Source organism: Kogia breviceps, chromosome 19, assembly GCF_026419965.1.
Source record: "Kogia breviceps isolate mKogBre1 chromosome 19, mKogBre1 haplotype 1, whole genome shotgun sequence".
Lineage (NCBI taxonomy): Eukaryota > Metazoa > Chordata > Mammalia > Artiodactyla > Physeteridae > Kogia > Kogia breviceps.
In genome coordinates this window covers 37,805,045-37,820,397 of record NC_081328.1, presented here as the reverse complement: position 1 = coordinate 37,820,397, position 15,353 = coordinate 37,805,045, and the positions used below count along the sequence as shown (strand labels likewise).

Below are 15,353 nucleotides of genomic sequence, written 5' to 3'. Positions count from 1 at the left end.
GGGACACGGGTTCGAGCCCCGGTCCGGGAAGGTCCCACATGCCGCGGAGCAACAAAGCCCGTGTGCCACAACTACTGAGCCTGCGCTCTAGAGCCCACGAGCCACAACTACTGAGCCCGCGTGCCACAGCTACTGAAGCCCGCGCACCTAGAGCCCGTGCTCCGCAACAAGACAAGCCACCGCAATGAGAAAGCCGCGCACCACAACGAAAAGTAGCCCTTGCTCGCCGCAACTAGAGAAAGCTCGTGCCACAACGAAGACCCAATGCAGCCAAAAAAAAAAAAAAAAAAAAAAAGTTTCACTACCTGGGGAGGCGGCAGAAGCTTAAAGGAAGTGGGCAATACCAAATCACTGTGACCGAGGCTGGGGCAGGATCATAAAGCAAAGCAAGGCCAGGCTACAACATGCCTTTGATGGAAGTTAGGGCTCTCGGGGTATGAAAACCTGCAGTTGGCGAGGAACACATGGTGTAGCTTTCCTAACAAACAAGACGTTAACCGGCTCGGTGTGCCAGGTACTGGGCAAGGCCCTGGGGGGACAGAAGCGCCTCATGCTCTTTAAGAAGTTACAATCTAGTCGGGAGGATATGGCTTTCACAGAGACAACCTCCTAAGAGAATGTGATTATCCAGTGAGTGGTTCAGAAGCCAGGGAGTTGAATCACTGTGAGGCAGGATGCCTGGAAGATGTGTAGCAATCAGCAAGGTGCAGAGCCAGAGCTGGACGGGAGAGGGAATGCAGTTGAGGAGAGGCAGAACTGATAGCAGAGCTCGCTCAGCAGGAACGAGGAGCACACGTACCGCAACGCCCCAGGTGCCAACCAGAGAACATCAATGACGCGAAAGACCCAATGTGGGGAGCACCGGCTGGGAGAGTGTTACAGAGACCCTGGCAGGTGCATTTTCCCACCACGTGCAGCTGGAGGAGGTGGGCTGGGGGTCCACAGGGAGCCCCCTCTCGCCTGACCCCCACTCTGCTCTCAGGGAGGAGCCTATCCCCCACTCCATAAGGGCCACTGGGCAGAACCCTGCTCTCAACCCGCTGCAGCCCTGCTGGAGACCCTTCTCTCCTCTGTGAACCTCACCTGAGGGTCAGACTCGCACCTTGTGTTCCATCCACTGGAAGCCTAGATTCCCAGTTTTAGAGCCAGGAGATCACTGAGTCTAATCACTTATTTGGCAGATATGGGAAAGGAGCCTGAGAAGTTTGGAGAGCTGCCACTTATTTGAGAGCCAGTTAAATACGAAAGAGTAAACCCAGGCCCTCTGATCCCAGATCAGAGTCTCTCCACCCGGCCCTTGGCCTCCTCTTCATCTACAGCTGCTTTGGGTCCTCGGGTCATGCCTAGGGCTAGCACTCCCAGGCCAGAAAAAAATCCGGGCCTGTTAACACTGCACATGTGAGAGTGAAATAGGAGTAATTAACTGATGCACAAACAGTCCTGGAGAACTTTTTATTGTTTAAAAATCACAACTGAAGCTTCAAAAAACATACAACCTAACACGTGTCCCAATTCCAGTGCCCTACTCCCTGGAGGAGAGCACGGGGCTCGTCCCTCTCATCCTGCCGCCCACACTGCTGGCCAGGACCCCACCCCGGGCAGGCTGCCTGCTTGCCCTCCTGCCCACGTGTCCTGAGTCACCGGCTGGGGAGGGGCCCTGGGATGAGGCGGGGGTGACTGGGTCCCTGCACCCCTCCCCCCGCCACAGACGCAGTCTGTGTGCAGCGTGTGAGAAGCGGGGCCGACCTCCTGGGCAGGGCACCCCCAGGGCGGAGGATGAAGAGCCAGCGCCCTCTCGCCCAGCCCTCCCCAGCCCCCCGGCTCAAGGAAAGCTGTCATCGTCATCCTCCGCCATCTCCTTGGCAAACTCCAGGTCCTGCTGCTCCCGCTCCCGCCGTTCCTGCGCAAAGGGGGCCGAGGGCCGGGCTGCGGGGACACGTCGGGCTCTCGCGCCGTCGATGCCCGGCCCGACCCGCCCAGGGCCAGAGACTGCCCGAGCTGCAGAGCTGCCCCAGCCCTTCCAGAAACCTCCCCTCTCCCCTTTCTATAGGGAAGTTTGATCTTTCAGTGCTACCCAAAGCAGAAGGCAGCTTACCTCTGCAGACTCCAAGTCCTTGTTGTACGATTTGGGAGGAAACCTCATGGCCTGAAGCACAACGGAGAGAGGAACAAGGTGAGGAGGAGGCATCAACGTAACACTCACCGTGCTCCTGCGTGCCAGGCGCCAGGATACGCGCGACACGGGTGATCACTCCCTAGTTCAGTCCAGTGGGGGAGCCAGGCATGGAGACTAATTCATTACTACGACACCGCGGGGTAAGAGCCAAAGATGGAGCATCAGAAGAAGCCAGAGGCAGAAATGGTGAACCCTCTTGGTCGGGCCGGGAGAGGACTGGCAGTGAGAAGGAAGAGGAAGAATGGACGGGCTGCGGGAGTGGAGGAGAGGCGTTCCAGGCAGAGGCTTCAGGGTGTGAGCAGGCCCGGCCTGAGTTCAGTGGGGCCAACTGGGGTGGAGGGGAGGGGTCGGCGGAGAGGTCCTGGGGAGGGAGGCCAGGGACGCAGGGGACCAGATCCCGAAGGACCTTTCCTGTCTAGCAGAGCACAGCGTTTGCCTGGTTTTAAGTGAAGCTATATCCCTGGTTTCCTGGGGGAAGAGAGCAGGAAAAAAATCGGCAGCCTAACAGTACCAGCACCTAACCCAGCGCCTGACACAGGGTAAGAGCTTAAGAGCCTTTTGTGGAACGAGATGGCAGCCCTACCTTTTACACAATTCAGACTTCTCTAAGTGCCCCAAGACAGTGATTTCATGTAATCCCGTCAACCCTGCAGGCAGGGCAGGTGATACCTCATTATCAGCTTCACAGAAGGAGAAACAGGCTCAGAGAAGGTAAATGACTCAAACTTGGAACCAATTCCAGAACACTGCACTCTGAATCCCTGTCTGATCCTCCCTGGCAACCAGACCCCTGAAGAGCAAAGGGAAGGTGTTGTGGTCCCACAAGCAAAGTCCTTTTACCCTTCTGGACCCCCAGTGATTTTACAGAGATCGTCTGGGAACTGCGCCCCAAACCAAGCCAGTCTTCCCTGAGGAACCCGTGCGTGTGGAGGGGGGCATGTTGCTGCCAAGCATCGCCTCTGCAGCCAGGGCTCCGCACCTTGACAGACATGTTGTGAATATCCAGGCAGAAGGAGATGCGCTGGTGGAAGGCTAGCTGGGGCTCACGGGTGGAATAGATGTCAATCATCTCCTTGGACTGGACGTAGCCCTTCTCGTGGTTGATGCTGGCCTCAATGACGCCATCCCGGATGGCCTGCAGGCCCCAAAGGGAGGAAGAGTCACCAGAAAGTCCATCTTCTAAGTCCTAGAACATCTTGTCCCATCTCTTCGTCCTCCTCGTCTCTCACACACTCACTTGCGTACACACAGCCTCTCTCTCTCTGTGGCAACTTCCTGGCCTCACTGCAAGACGGGCACTCCCTGAAAAGACTATGCCACTGCTTTAGCCATTCCCCTCCTTGGTCAACCTCCTCCCACCCCCATCCCTGAAACAAGGCAGGAAGGTGACAACCGCGGTCCCTGAGCCAGGCCCACCTTGGCAACAATGAACTCTGCATCCTCTGGGCTATCCAGCTGCAGCTTCTGGGCGATGTCCGCCAGGGAGATTCGGGAATAGGAGAGGCTGATCATGCGCACACCTGGGAGAGGAAGGAGCGGTGGGCAAGACGGGGCGGGCACAGACCCTTCACCCGCCCAGGCGCCCACAGGGTTGCCCCTGCCCCTGGAGAAGCCTAGTCCCAGTCCTGCTCTGCCAGGGGCCCCTCAGTCCCTGCTCCACACCTGTCTTGATGACGTTGTGTCGTAGTCGGATGATGAGGGTGTAGGTCCCATCTGCTTGAAACTTCTCCCCAAACTGATCCAGGACCTGGTTGAACTTGGCCAGGTTTCCCGTCCTGACAGCTGCAGTGGGGAGAGGGGTGGATCAGATGCTGCACAGGGCGCACAGATAAGAGGGGCCACAGTGCCAGGGGTCCGGCAAGCTCTGGGAGGGGACCAGCCCTTACCCTGGGTCAGAAGGAAGTAAGGCATGAGCGAGCGCTTGAGGGACGGTTGACGGAACTGCAGCCGGTCCGGGATCTCCCCCAGCAACAGCTCCACCACAATCAGAAGCTTGTGCACCTGGCAGAGTGTGACACACGAACACAGTGGGCAGGGAGCCCCACCGGGTGGGAGAAGAGAACGAAATGGGGCTTCAATTCAGTCAGACACACAGGGAAGGAGGGAAGGTGGCACTGGGACCAGGCCCACAGAGAGAGGAAAAAAAATCCTCAAGCTGTGCTGGGCGTGGAATTGAAGCTCTGCCTTGGCAGACAGGCCTTGTGAGCTTCTGACCCTTCGACCACAGCAGGCCCCCAGCTTCATTTCATCTGGCCAATCGGCGCACAGCGCCCTGAAGTCGCAAAGCTCTGAAGTACAGGCAGATGGGTAGGTTCTATGGCTCAGAAATGGTGAGGAAGCAGGGCCCAGAGGCCTACGCAACGGAATGTGAATCAGCTAAAGATGCTGGTAGGGAGGGGAACTATGTGTAAAATTAGTTATCTGGGTAGAGGCAGCAGCTCGGGAAAGGGCCCGCAGAACCTCAGTGAGCGCGGCGGCTGGCTGGAAAACCGGGCCCCTCCTCCTCCACAATACCTCCTCCAAATACCACTGTGCTCCCGCCCGTGGATTCAGCGCCGTGCAAGGAGGACTGCGGTGGAGGGACGATGCCCAGCGTTCAGGAGCCCCCCCACCAAGCAGGAGGGGCAGGAGCAGACAGCTAAACCCCGCGCCAGCGTCACGAGGGAGGTAAGGCGGTAAAACGGGTGGTGGCTGACGGTGCCCACCCCTGGGCACGGACCCTTCGCTCCTCCACACACACTGACGAGGCTGCCCTGTCCCTCGGCCCTCGGCGTACCCCATAAGTGAGTGGAAAGCCATGCCGACGGCAGAAGTGAGCACGTGCCTTAAGGATTCTGATGAAGCAGAAAAGGAGGGAGGACGTTTCAGCCAAGGGGACAGGTTGGAGAAGAGGCCGGCATACTGGAGGGCGTGGGGGGGGGGCCACCTGGAGAGACGACCAGGGCCCATCCGGGGACGTGCGGTTTTGAATGCCAGGCTGAGTTCTGAGTTTGGAGACAGAACTAGCTAGCCTGTACTTGCTAGCTAGGAAACGCCGAGCAACCGAGTCTTTGGTTTCCATCTTCCTAAAATGGGCATAATACCTGGCTTGCCTACTTCACAAGACTTACAATACCCTACTTGGCAGGCAGTGGGGAGAAACGCGAGCTTCCCGGGCCAGGCAGACGGGCCTGGAGCTCCGCTTAGTTAGGCGGCTGCGCGGAAGCTGGGCTGGTGGAGGGGAGGATGGCGACCAGCAGGGTCAGCGGCTTCAACAAGGGCACTGGTAACATCAGAGAGGAGATGAATACAAAAGCCATGGAGGCAAATCAACAAGACAACTCAGCGATGGTGATGGGGGTGGGGGGAGGGAGGAGTCCCAGATGACCCGGAGGCTCCTATCTGGATCAGGAGGGCAGGAGGAAGGACTGGTGAGGGGTGCCCAGAAGGATCTGTCTGGACAAGCTGAGGGTGAGGAGTCAGGCAGTCTCTACACAGAGATGTGCGGTGGGAAGTCAGATTTGCAGATCTGGCTTCATAAAAGGGGTCAGAGCTTGTATTATGGGCTCAACTGTGAACCCCCAAATTCATATGCTGAAGCCCTAACCCCCTAGTACCTCAGAATGTGACTGGATTTGGAGATAGAGCTGTTAAAGAGGTAATTAAGGTAAAATGAGGTCATATGAGTGGGCCCTAATTCAATATGACTGGGGTTCTTATAAGAAGGATTAGGATACAGACGTGCACAGAGGGGAGACCATTTGAAGACGTCAGAAGATGGCCAACCACAAGCAAAAGAGAAGCCCTCGAAAGAACCTGGCCATGCCGACATCCTGATCTTGGACTTCTTGCCTCCAAAACTGCGATGAAATAAATTTCTATTGTTTAAGCCACCCAGTCTTGTAATTGCAACCCAAGCAGATTAAGACAGTTCATGACGGACTTTGGTGAAGCATCATGGAACTCACAGCTGAGCCACGAAGGCAAATGAGATCACCCAAGGCGAGAATATGGATTTTCTATGGATGGATACACTTTCAACATGCTGTTTGTTAAATTCGATGTCTCTCTTTACCCATTCTCACTCTCCCTGTTTTTAAAAAAATATTTATTTATTTATTTTTGGCTGTGTTGGGTCTTCGTTTCTGTGCGAGGGCTTTCTCTAGTTGCGGCGACCGGGGGCCACTCTTCATCACGGTGCGCGGACCTCTCACTATCGCGGCCTCTCTTGTTGCGGAGCAGAGGCTCCAGACGCGCAGGCTCAGTAGCTGTGGTGCACGGGCTTAGTTGCTCCGCGGCATGTGGGATCCTCCCAGACCAGGGCTCGAACCCGTGTCCCCTGAATTGGCAGGCAGACTCTCAACCACTGCGCCACCAGGGAAGCCCACTCTCCCTGTTTTTACTTAAAGCTGGCTTCTCCATGTGGGCTCTCTATCCCATTCCTCCTACCTTGTTCAAGGCCTTGGCCCATCGCCTGTTTGCTTAAGTGTCTCTGGGTGAAAGTTGCCCCAACTCTGCCCCTTCCCCTCTCAGGCAACCCTCCCACCTCTTTCCTGGCTCCCTGGCCAACAGTCCACAGGCCAAAGACCTCACTCCAGCTCCCTCTGCACCTTCTTCCGGCGACCTGGCTCCACGACAGAAAACTGGGAAACCTTATCCATCCAGAGCAAAATCTGGTTTGAAAACACTGCTTCACCCCACGTTGCAAGAGCAATCTCACATTGTGCAATGTACCCCATGTGTCTGAAAAGCCATTCCTTTCTATGAAAATTCTACCCATCTTTCAAAACCCAGATCAAGTTTACCTATTTAAGATTACTTTGTTTGACCACAACTGAATCTGCCATTCTCTGAACTTCTGAACTGAAACAAAGCAAACCTCCCACCACACTGACCTAATCACTGTACACGCTCATCCTGCTCTCTTTCAAGGGCACTAGTAGGTGGATGTGTTAATGTGAGAGCGGAGGTTTGTGGCTGGAAAAGCTGGGTCCTGATTCTGGCTAGCAGGTTCTGTGCCTTTACACAGGCCCTCGCGCCTTTCTGAGTCAATGTTCTTTATCCATCTCTTCGAGGGCAAATACCATTTCTTATTCTTCTTTCCTGCCCCTCACAGTGTCCAACGTCAAGGTCAGCACTCAAAAAACTACCTGGTGACTGAAAGCTTTGCCACGGCCAAGCTTTACCTCCCCCTGACTCAGCCAGCCTTAGGGAGCTTCTTGGTCCCCGGCCACAGACAACACTGCTCGCAAAGGGGCGTGTGAGGGACAAGGTAAGAGCCTGGGCTTTCTCAACACAATCCAGGTCCCCACCTGGAATGACTATAGGGGGTTCTGGGGAACCAGGAATATTCTAAACCTACGTACCAGGGAGAATACCGGGAACATAAACTGCCAGAGGTGCAGGTAGTGTCTGCCTAACGTGCCCTGAACAATGTCACGTGCAAACGACATGTGATGCCACCTTTAGGGTAAGAAGATTAAGGACCTCTGGGCTCCTCAGATAGGGAAATGGCACTAACATGATATCAGACAAGTAAGGGGGTCAAAGGGGTGAGAACTGGTGCTCACCGTCTGTTTGAAGCCGACAGCTGTGTGCTGAGGGGCCTTGCGAAGGGCATTGGTCATTGTCCTCCGGGCCTCTGAGTACTCCAGCTGGATGGCTTTGATGCGCCCTGGGTGTGGAGAAGAGAACTGATCAAGAGGATGGTGTGATCCAAACCCCAGCCCCCTGCAAACCACAGTGCCAAATGGGCACTCTTATGCACCAAGGGCACCACTTTCTTAGCAAATTTGCACCGAGTGAGCCCAAGACACCTTCCGGCTGGGGTGGGGGGGGCGGCCCTGCTCACCTGTATAGTAGAGGTACCTTGCCCACTCATTGTTGTTGGCCTGCTCGGGGAACACAGACTTGGACACCAGTTTCTCAGCCTGGTCGTACAAGCTGTAGTGCAGGTAGTTCCGCAGCAGGAGGTTCAGCAGTGTGGCCTGCCCGTCTGCGTCATGCCGCAGGGTGGCGGTCCGGAGCCGAGCGTGCAAGAAGCTTCAAGAAGGAAAGAAACGGGAGGTCAAAGCCTTCACATAATAACTCTTCAAGCTGCCTCTGACCTCTCCATTCTCTTCTCAATTCCTAAAAAAGTGATTCAAACTGCTTTTCTGGTTATTCACTGAATACTCAACAAATGAAGCACTAGTCCAGGTGCACAAAAGGACAGAACTCTGCTCAAGGAACCTGCATTCTAGTGGGGGGAGACAGACAGCCATCACGATGAATAAGCGTACCATGCAGCTCGACAGAAGGTGGTGGGGTGACGTCGAAATCAGGGTAAGTGCGACGGGAACCGCAGAAGGAGAGGAGGATGGGGTTGCGACTTTAGATAGCCCAGTCAGCGTAGGACTCACTGAGAAGGTAACAGTTAAGCAGAGCCTTGAAGGAGGCAGGGAGGAGAGCGTTCTCAGCTGAGGGAAGAGTGCGCTGGCGTGCCCGCGATACAGCGAGGTGGCCAGCGTCAGGGGAGCAGTGGGAATAAAGTCAAGGAGGCAGTCACGGGGGCCAGACCCCGTGGGGCCTTATAAGCTTACATCGTGAGGGCTTTGGCTTTTCCCTGAGGGAAACGGGGAGCCACTGAAGGTTTCAAGTAGAGGAGTGAAAGATTTTCCAGCCTGAACTTACTTGTACCTCTGACTCACTAATGAGTCCTCCCCTGATGTGTGGTGAAGGGAAGAGCCTGGGAGACAGGACTTAACAGGCCAGTGGTCGTCTCCGTTTCCTCATCTAGTCTCAGCCTCGCTCTCAAGCCCTCGCACAGCTCAGTGTGTGCTAGCCGTTACCCCCACTTCCTGCTGGTCACGTTACATCTCCCAGCCCACGGCCTCCTGCAAGTCCACAGCTCTGTGGTAGTGCCTGACCATGTCTCTGACCCCACGGGCCACGAGCCAGACCGCTGCCCACAGTACCTTCGCACCACATCCAGCTTGTCCAGGAACTCATAGACCCGAGCATGGTAATAGTAACACTTTGCAGCCACAAGATCCAGGGCCCGGCGGTTCTGAGTGCTGATCTTCTGCATCAGGTCATCAGAGATCTTCTGTGCCTGGGGAGGCAGCCAAAAGAGAACCAAGCGTCAGTGTTCCAAAAAGTTAAACACGGAGCCAGCAATTCCCCTCCTAGGCATACGTCCAAGAGAACTGGAAACATACGTTCACATAAAAACTTGCACATGAACGTTCATATCAGCATTATTCACAACCAAAACGTGGAAACAACCCAAGTGCCTATCACCCAATGAATGGATAAACAAAATGTGGTATATCTATATGATGAAATTTTACTCAGCCATAAAAAGGAACAGTGCAGATATATGCCACAACGTGGATAAACTTAGAAAAAACATCATGTTACAGAAAAAAGCCAGATACAAAAGGCACATATTATGTAATTCCATTTAGATAAAATGCCCAGAATAGGAAAATCCATGGGAAACAAAAATATTAATAGATTACTGGGCTGGGGTGAGGGGAGAAGAAGGAGTGACTACAGATAGGTATGGCATTTTTTGGTGGGGGCAGTGATTAAACTGGTCTGGAATTAGATAGTGAGGGCGGTTGCACAACCTTGTGAATATGCCGAAAACCACTGAGTTGTACACTTTCAAGGGAGTGAATTATTTCTAAAAACCAACCAAACAAAAGCCAACCAGTGGCAGAGCAAGGAAAAAACAAAACAGAGGACTGAGGAGACCTGTCATTTTTTGGGCATGCTCTTGGGACAGTAGCTAAGCCTGACAAAGGAGCTGGCCCCGGTTGGAAGGCATGGTGGAAGAGTGGTATCCAAAATGGAGTCTTTCAGTTTCATAATAATAGCTACCATTTATTAAAATGTTGTGAATGCTTACTACGTGCAGATGATTGTGCCAAGTATTTTAAAAATATATTATTTTATTTAATACTAACAATAATCTTGTAAGGTGGGCAGTTTGTCTCATTTTACACAGAGCTGGGAGAAATTAATTTGCCTAAGGTACAAATGGGATTTGAACCCAGGTATTTCTGTCTCCAGATCTACTCTTCTCAAAAGCATCCACCATACTGAGATCGCGCCACAGACGGGTACAGAGTGACCACTGCCAGCCCTTTCCCAGAGCCTGAGCAGGAGTTGAGGGGGCTTCCCCGGATGTGGGGCTGGGTGCATTCCCACATGGGGGAAGAGTCTGGGGGACAGTTAAAAACCCAGTGATTGTCTGTTTCTTCACTAGAGGCACTCTCCCCCACTAAGCCCGCACCCCACCTGGGGCGCGTCAGTCGCTTGCACTGGCCCTGGTTACCTCTTTGTAGCGCTTGCTGTTCATCAGGAAGATAAGCACGAGGAGCTGGAGGTAGGCCTCCACTTCGGGCAGGAGGGGAGCCGACGCGGCTTTTCCTGTGCGGGGACGGAACTGCAAATCGGCTTCTGTGTCCATGGGCTGGAGAGGACATGAGTTACCGTGGAAGAGCTCAGTTGGATCAATCAACCAAGAATTTATTAAGCACTCACTATGTATTTCAACAAATATTTAATAAGTGTCTACTACATGCCAAGATTTTTCTAGGTGCTGGGGATACATAAATAAAGATGACACAGTCTCTTTCTGAAGGGAGTCAAGGAGGCTGGCAATACGATAAATACAGAGAAGGGTTACAGGAGTATAACATCCTTACGGAATATAATGTGGACAGAAAGGATGATGTAAGGACCCCTCAGAGAGCCTACAATCTAAGTAGAGATTAAACCACCATACCTGGAACCACTGAGAATTCTATCAGGCAGGGTTAATAAAGGGATGTAATTCTAGAGATGAGATCAAGAATAATGAGACAGGGAGTTCCCTGGTGGCCTAGTGGTTGGGATTCTGGGCTTTCACTGCCGTGGCCTGGGTTCAGTCCCTGGTTGGGGAACTGAGTCCTGCAAGTCGTGTGGCGTGGCCAAAATTAAAAAAAAAAAAAGAATAACGAAACAAAAAAAAATTTTTTTTTTGTGGGAACAAAGGAATTTGGGGGGAAATTAACATACACATAGTACTTATCTTCAGATCTAGTCACCAAAACTGGAATAATGTGTAACAAATCAAAAGACGATCATGATGGGTTACTTTAGAGATGTAACGTTAAAAAACATTCCAGGTGGGGCTGGGAGAGGGTGCTTTTCCTTTTTCCCAGACAGTAAAGTCTTCACTGTCCACCTCAAGGATTTTCTGAGTTTTTACATCTATGAAACAGACTGTAAGCATACAGGATTTCAGGGAGATGAAGTTGGCTGAAGGGCCAGTGAAGTTTGAGAAGGGGCAGGACCCGAACTGCATCATGGATGATAAGGGGGGAGTTTTTCAGCCAGAAAGGAAAAGGAGGGGTCTCTCCTGGCACGGAGACCACCACCCCCAGCACACTGCCTTCATCAACACGCACTCTGCGCCGCACACTGTTCCAAGAGCTTTCCCCCTCCTCCTCACCCCCCCAAATCTGTTCATCACATTTACCAAATGAAGAAAATGAGGCACAAGGAGGTTAGGTCATTTGCCCAAGTCCCACAGATACCAAATGGTAGAGTTTGGATTCAAATTCAACACCCCCTCCAAAACCTGTGCTCTTAACCACTGTTCTCCTGTTCCTTTTTTTGTTGCTTTTTTTTGGCCGCACCACATGGCATGTGGGATCTGTGGGATCTTAGTTCTCCAATCAGGGATGGAAGCGAGGAATCTTAACCACTGTACCGCCAGGGAAGTCCCTTAACCACTGTTCTATACTTCCTTCATGGTGAAGCTTCGGAGGCAAGCAAATGAGTATTAAGAGGGGCTGCCTTGCTTCATGACTCTGCTATGGCAGGTAACAAGACAGGTCTCCAGGACAGGAAACAGTTACACGGGGGGAACGTGTGTGTCAAGCCAAGCCTGCACCCTTCACGCTGGCCTGACTCACTTACCTCTTCCAGGAAGGGGAGCAAGAAGTCTCGAGTGGCATTGTTGGAGGTGAAAAAGCCATGCACAGCCTTGTACAGAACGTAGTGGTTGAGGCGGCGTGACGTGGAAGGCAGCATCCGCAGGGCCCGTAGCACGAACCGAGGCTCCTTGCCTGAGACTGCCTTCTCCAGCTGTTTCACGTGCTCCTTGATGTCTGTGGAGGACGAGGGGAGAAAAATGTTAATTCCAACTCCTACTCCCCTCACCCCCGGCCACTCCAGCCAAGCAGTCCTAGGGAGCCTCTTACAAATGGCAGGATGTGGCCAATCACCACTTTTGCCCTAAGAGCAATAGTTATGGATTCCATACACTGATTTTAAGACATAACCAAGAGACAAAGAAAAATAAAGCTGGGGTGGGGGAAGGAGTAGAGGGTGACAGAAAAAAGAAAAAAACAATGAAAAACAAAAACACGTGGAGATTTAGCATATCTTCAAATAGGAAGACTTCTAAAATTCTTCTGAGAACTGTAAACAAAAGAAAAATATCTGCAACACATGTGACCAGAGATTCACATTCTTTTTCTACAAGAGCTTGTATAAAGGATTAAAATAAATAAAAATGAACATGAATGGATAATACAAAAAGAGGGACGACAAATAACAGACGTGAAAAGTGTATTTCACTAGTATTCAAATAATTGCAAGTGAAAACATTTTTCAATTACCATTCTAGGGGTATTTTAAAAATAACACATAGAGTACAGGGGTGAGCAAGACATTTCTGCTCATATAATGTACATCAGTACAGTTTTTCCAGACAGTATCTACCAAAAACCTTAAAAACAAACGTAAATACCCTTTCAATTTAGAAATCTCTACTGAAGAAATAATTACAGAGGTAGATCAAAAACTTGGGCACAGAGATGATGGTTGCAAAGCTATTTGTAACAGAGAAAAATAGAAACAACTTAAATATCCAGAAATAAGGGAATGCAATCAATTGGTAGTTTCTTAGTTACCTTTGTATTTTTAGCATAGGGTGCTAGGGTCACATTGATGATATAATAGTAATAACAGCTAATATTTATGGAGGGTTTTACTATGTTTTCATCACGTATTAGGCACAGTTGTAAACATTTTAATCTTCACAACAACCCAATTAAGTAGGTACTATTACTTTCATTTATAGAGATGAGGAAACTAATCCCAGAGTGTATATTCTTAGCCATTATATCAGTTATTCAATAAATGTTTCTGGAATACATTGAATGCTTTGTTTATGGATCTGTTACATGAAAGCACACAAAATCATCTGTATTTAGTTATGCCTTGTTCCAAACTGTATATATAAACTTGATCTCAATTATGGGAGAGCAGCTCAAAAATTCATAGGAAATAATGTTAACCACGGGTTGGGTTTTTTTTTCCCCCTGCTACTTTAGACCTCTCATATTAAAATGTTTATAAGAAACATAGGTAGGTAATGCTGAATGGCACCTTTGCCACTGGTTGACTGTCGTTATTTTATGTAAAATGATCTTTATTAGATACTGAGCCTGCTATCCAACTTCAGAGTAGAAGCTAATGCAGTCAACACTATCACATCCTCAAAACACCACCCAGGAGCCTAACTTTGCTTATTTCAATGTTTTCCAGCTAGTTTCCAGTGCAGTTAAGTAGAGAGAACACCCGATAAATAGTCTGGTCCTACTTGATCCAGAACCAGAAAAGTGCACCAGGGTCACAGTGGGAAGCTCTCACTCTACCCACTCCAAATGTGGACAGGATGCTCTAAGTAGGAAAAGTGAAATACGAACTTGGAGGAACAAGAGGATGATAGGAAACAGGGAACAGGCATCTAGGAGAAAAGAAATGGGATTGGTATATAGTTTACGTGGAAGGTGAACATTAGGAACTCAAACATCCGACACCTAAAAAGCTGAAGAATGTAATGTGTTTAAACTCTTTAGAAACAGAGTAGGAGTAAGGACTTGCAGGGAAAGAAAAAGAGCAATGGAATCGTTTGGGTACCTCAATTACAGCAACAAGGAAGCAAGATACTAGGTATAAAGGGCTCTTTTAGGGGAGTTTGCTAAAGGTAGTTAAGACAACAAAAACCATTCTTTAAATGCAAGAGCCAGTATCTGGCGTCATTCTGACCCCCTTCAAACATAAATACAGACACTAGTTTTTAGAGAGATCAATCGTGCACTGGGATCACTAGAATGAGTCCGATGGGATGTAAATGGAGTAATAAGGTGAGAGGAGAGAACTTAGAGTCTCTGGGCCGAGCGAGACCTACTTCTAGATGCAATCCCCGGTGGGGGGTGGTGTATGCGAAGGGAGGAGTCCTGAGCCTAGAGACAATGTTCAGTTATCCGGGCTGGGGTCGGGAGTGTCAGAGTAGTGGGGGCAAGCATTTGGGGGTGATCCCAAGGAACCCCCAAGTCAAGGTGGTGGAGGCTGCGCTGGGATCCCAAAGAGAAGGTGGATCACCACGGCGCTGTCATCCGTGATTATGACACGTCCCCGGCCCAGGCTCTCGTACCCTCCAAGGTGACGGTGTCCAGCTCTCGCTGGGAGTGCTCAGCCGCCGCAGCCGCCGCCTTGCCATCGGTCTCGCCAGTTGAGCCGCCACCCGCCGCCGCCTCCTCTTTCATCTCCACATCCTGGGGCGCCGGGGGCGGCGGTGGTTCTTGTTCCCCTCCGCCGGGCGGCGGCTTCGCCTTGTCCGCGCCGCGGCGCCGTGCCGAGCCCTCCTGCTTCATGGCGCCCGGGGTCGCGGCCTAGTCCGGGGACCGAGGCCGGGGCCTCGCGTGAACCGTCGCACCGGAGACCAGGAACCGATCCGGGCCTGCACAAGAGCGCGGACTCGCGTCGGGCCGCACGATGACGGAGCACCTGCAAACCCCTTCCCGGCGCTGGGCCTTCTGGGAAACGCCAGGCTGGGCTGGCCGATGGCCGAGTCATCAAAGGGGAAAAAAGTCAACAGCCGAGATGCAGGATGGAGGCGGATCTTCGCAGGAAGAGCGGGGAGGAGCCTTTATGAGTTTGCGGGGCTCGCTTTGGAGTGCTCCAGTGTGTTGATTTTTTTCCTTGCTCCTCTCGAGTGCACTTCCGTATATGTCCACAAGAGGTCACCTCAGGCTCCAACTGGGTTACTGCGGACTCTAAGAGCACCCCACCCCGCGTGGCGTGGGTAGGGCCTAGCGGAACGCAGGGCGTGATGACGCCAAGAGTTGTTGGGAGGGTTTCGTGCCTAAAC

General features: G+C 51.8%; 1 protein-coding gene across 1 annotated transcript; it reads right to left on the bottom strand.

The window, feature by feature from the left end:
• Positions 1-1,438: 1,438 nt before the first annotated feature.
• Positions 1,439-15,192, bottom strand: PSMD3 (proteasome 26S subunit, non-ATPase 3). Its single transcript, XM_059047418.2, has 12 exons — positions 14,637-15,192; positions 12,110-12,300; positions 10,479-10,616; positions 9,112-9,248; positions 8,007-8,197; positions 7,726-7,829; positions 4,063-4,177; positions 3,839-3,958; positions 3,593-3,696; positions 3,156-3,311; positions 2,096-2,146; positions 1,439-1,900 (listed from the first exon to the last, which is right to left on the bottom strand). The coding sequence occupies exons 1-12, from the start codon at positions 14,854-14,856 to the stop codon at positions 1,823-1,825; spliced, it is 1,605 nt and encodes a 534-aa protein (XP_058903401.1). The 5' UTR covers positions 14,857-15,192; the 3' UTR covers positions 1,439-1,822.
• Between the last annotated feature and the right edge of the window lie 161 nt (positions 15,193-15,353).

What these genes read in the sequence shown, in the direction of transcription:
- PSMD3 (XM_059047418.2), bottom strand. Translation starts at nt 14,856, where the DNA reads ATGAAGCAGGAGGGCTCGGCACGGCGCCGCGGCGCGGACAAGGCGAAG. An exon ending in CTGTCGGCTTCAAACAGACG is followed by an intron (nt 4,178 to 7,725) that starts GTGAGCACCAGT and finishes ACACTCTGCCAG; the next exon opens with GTGCACAAGCTTCTGATTGT. An exon ending in CAGAGTTCATTGTTGCCAAG is followed by an intron (nt 3,312 to 3,592) that starts GTGGGCCTGGCT and finishes TGGGGCCTGCAG; the next exon opens with GCCATCCGGGATGGCGTCAT.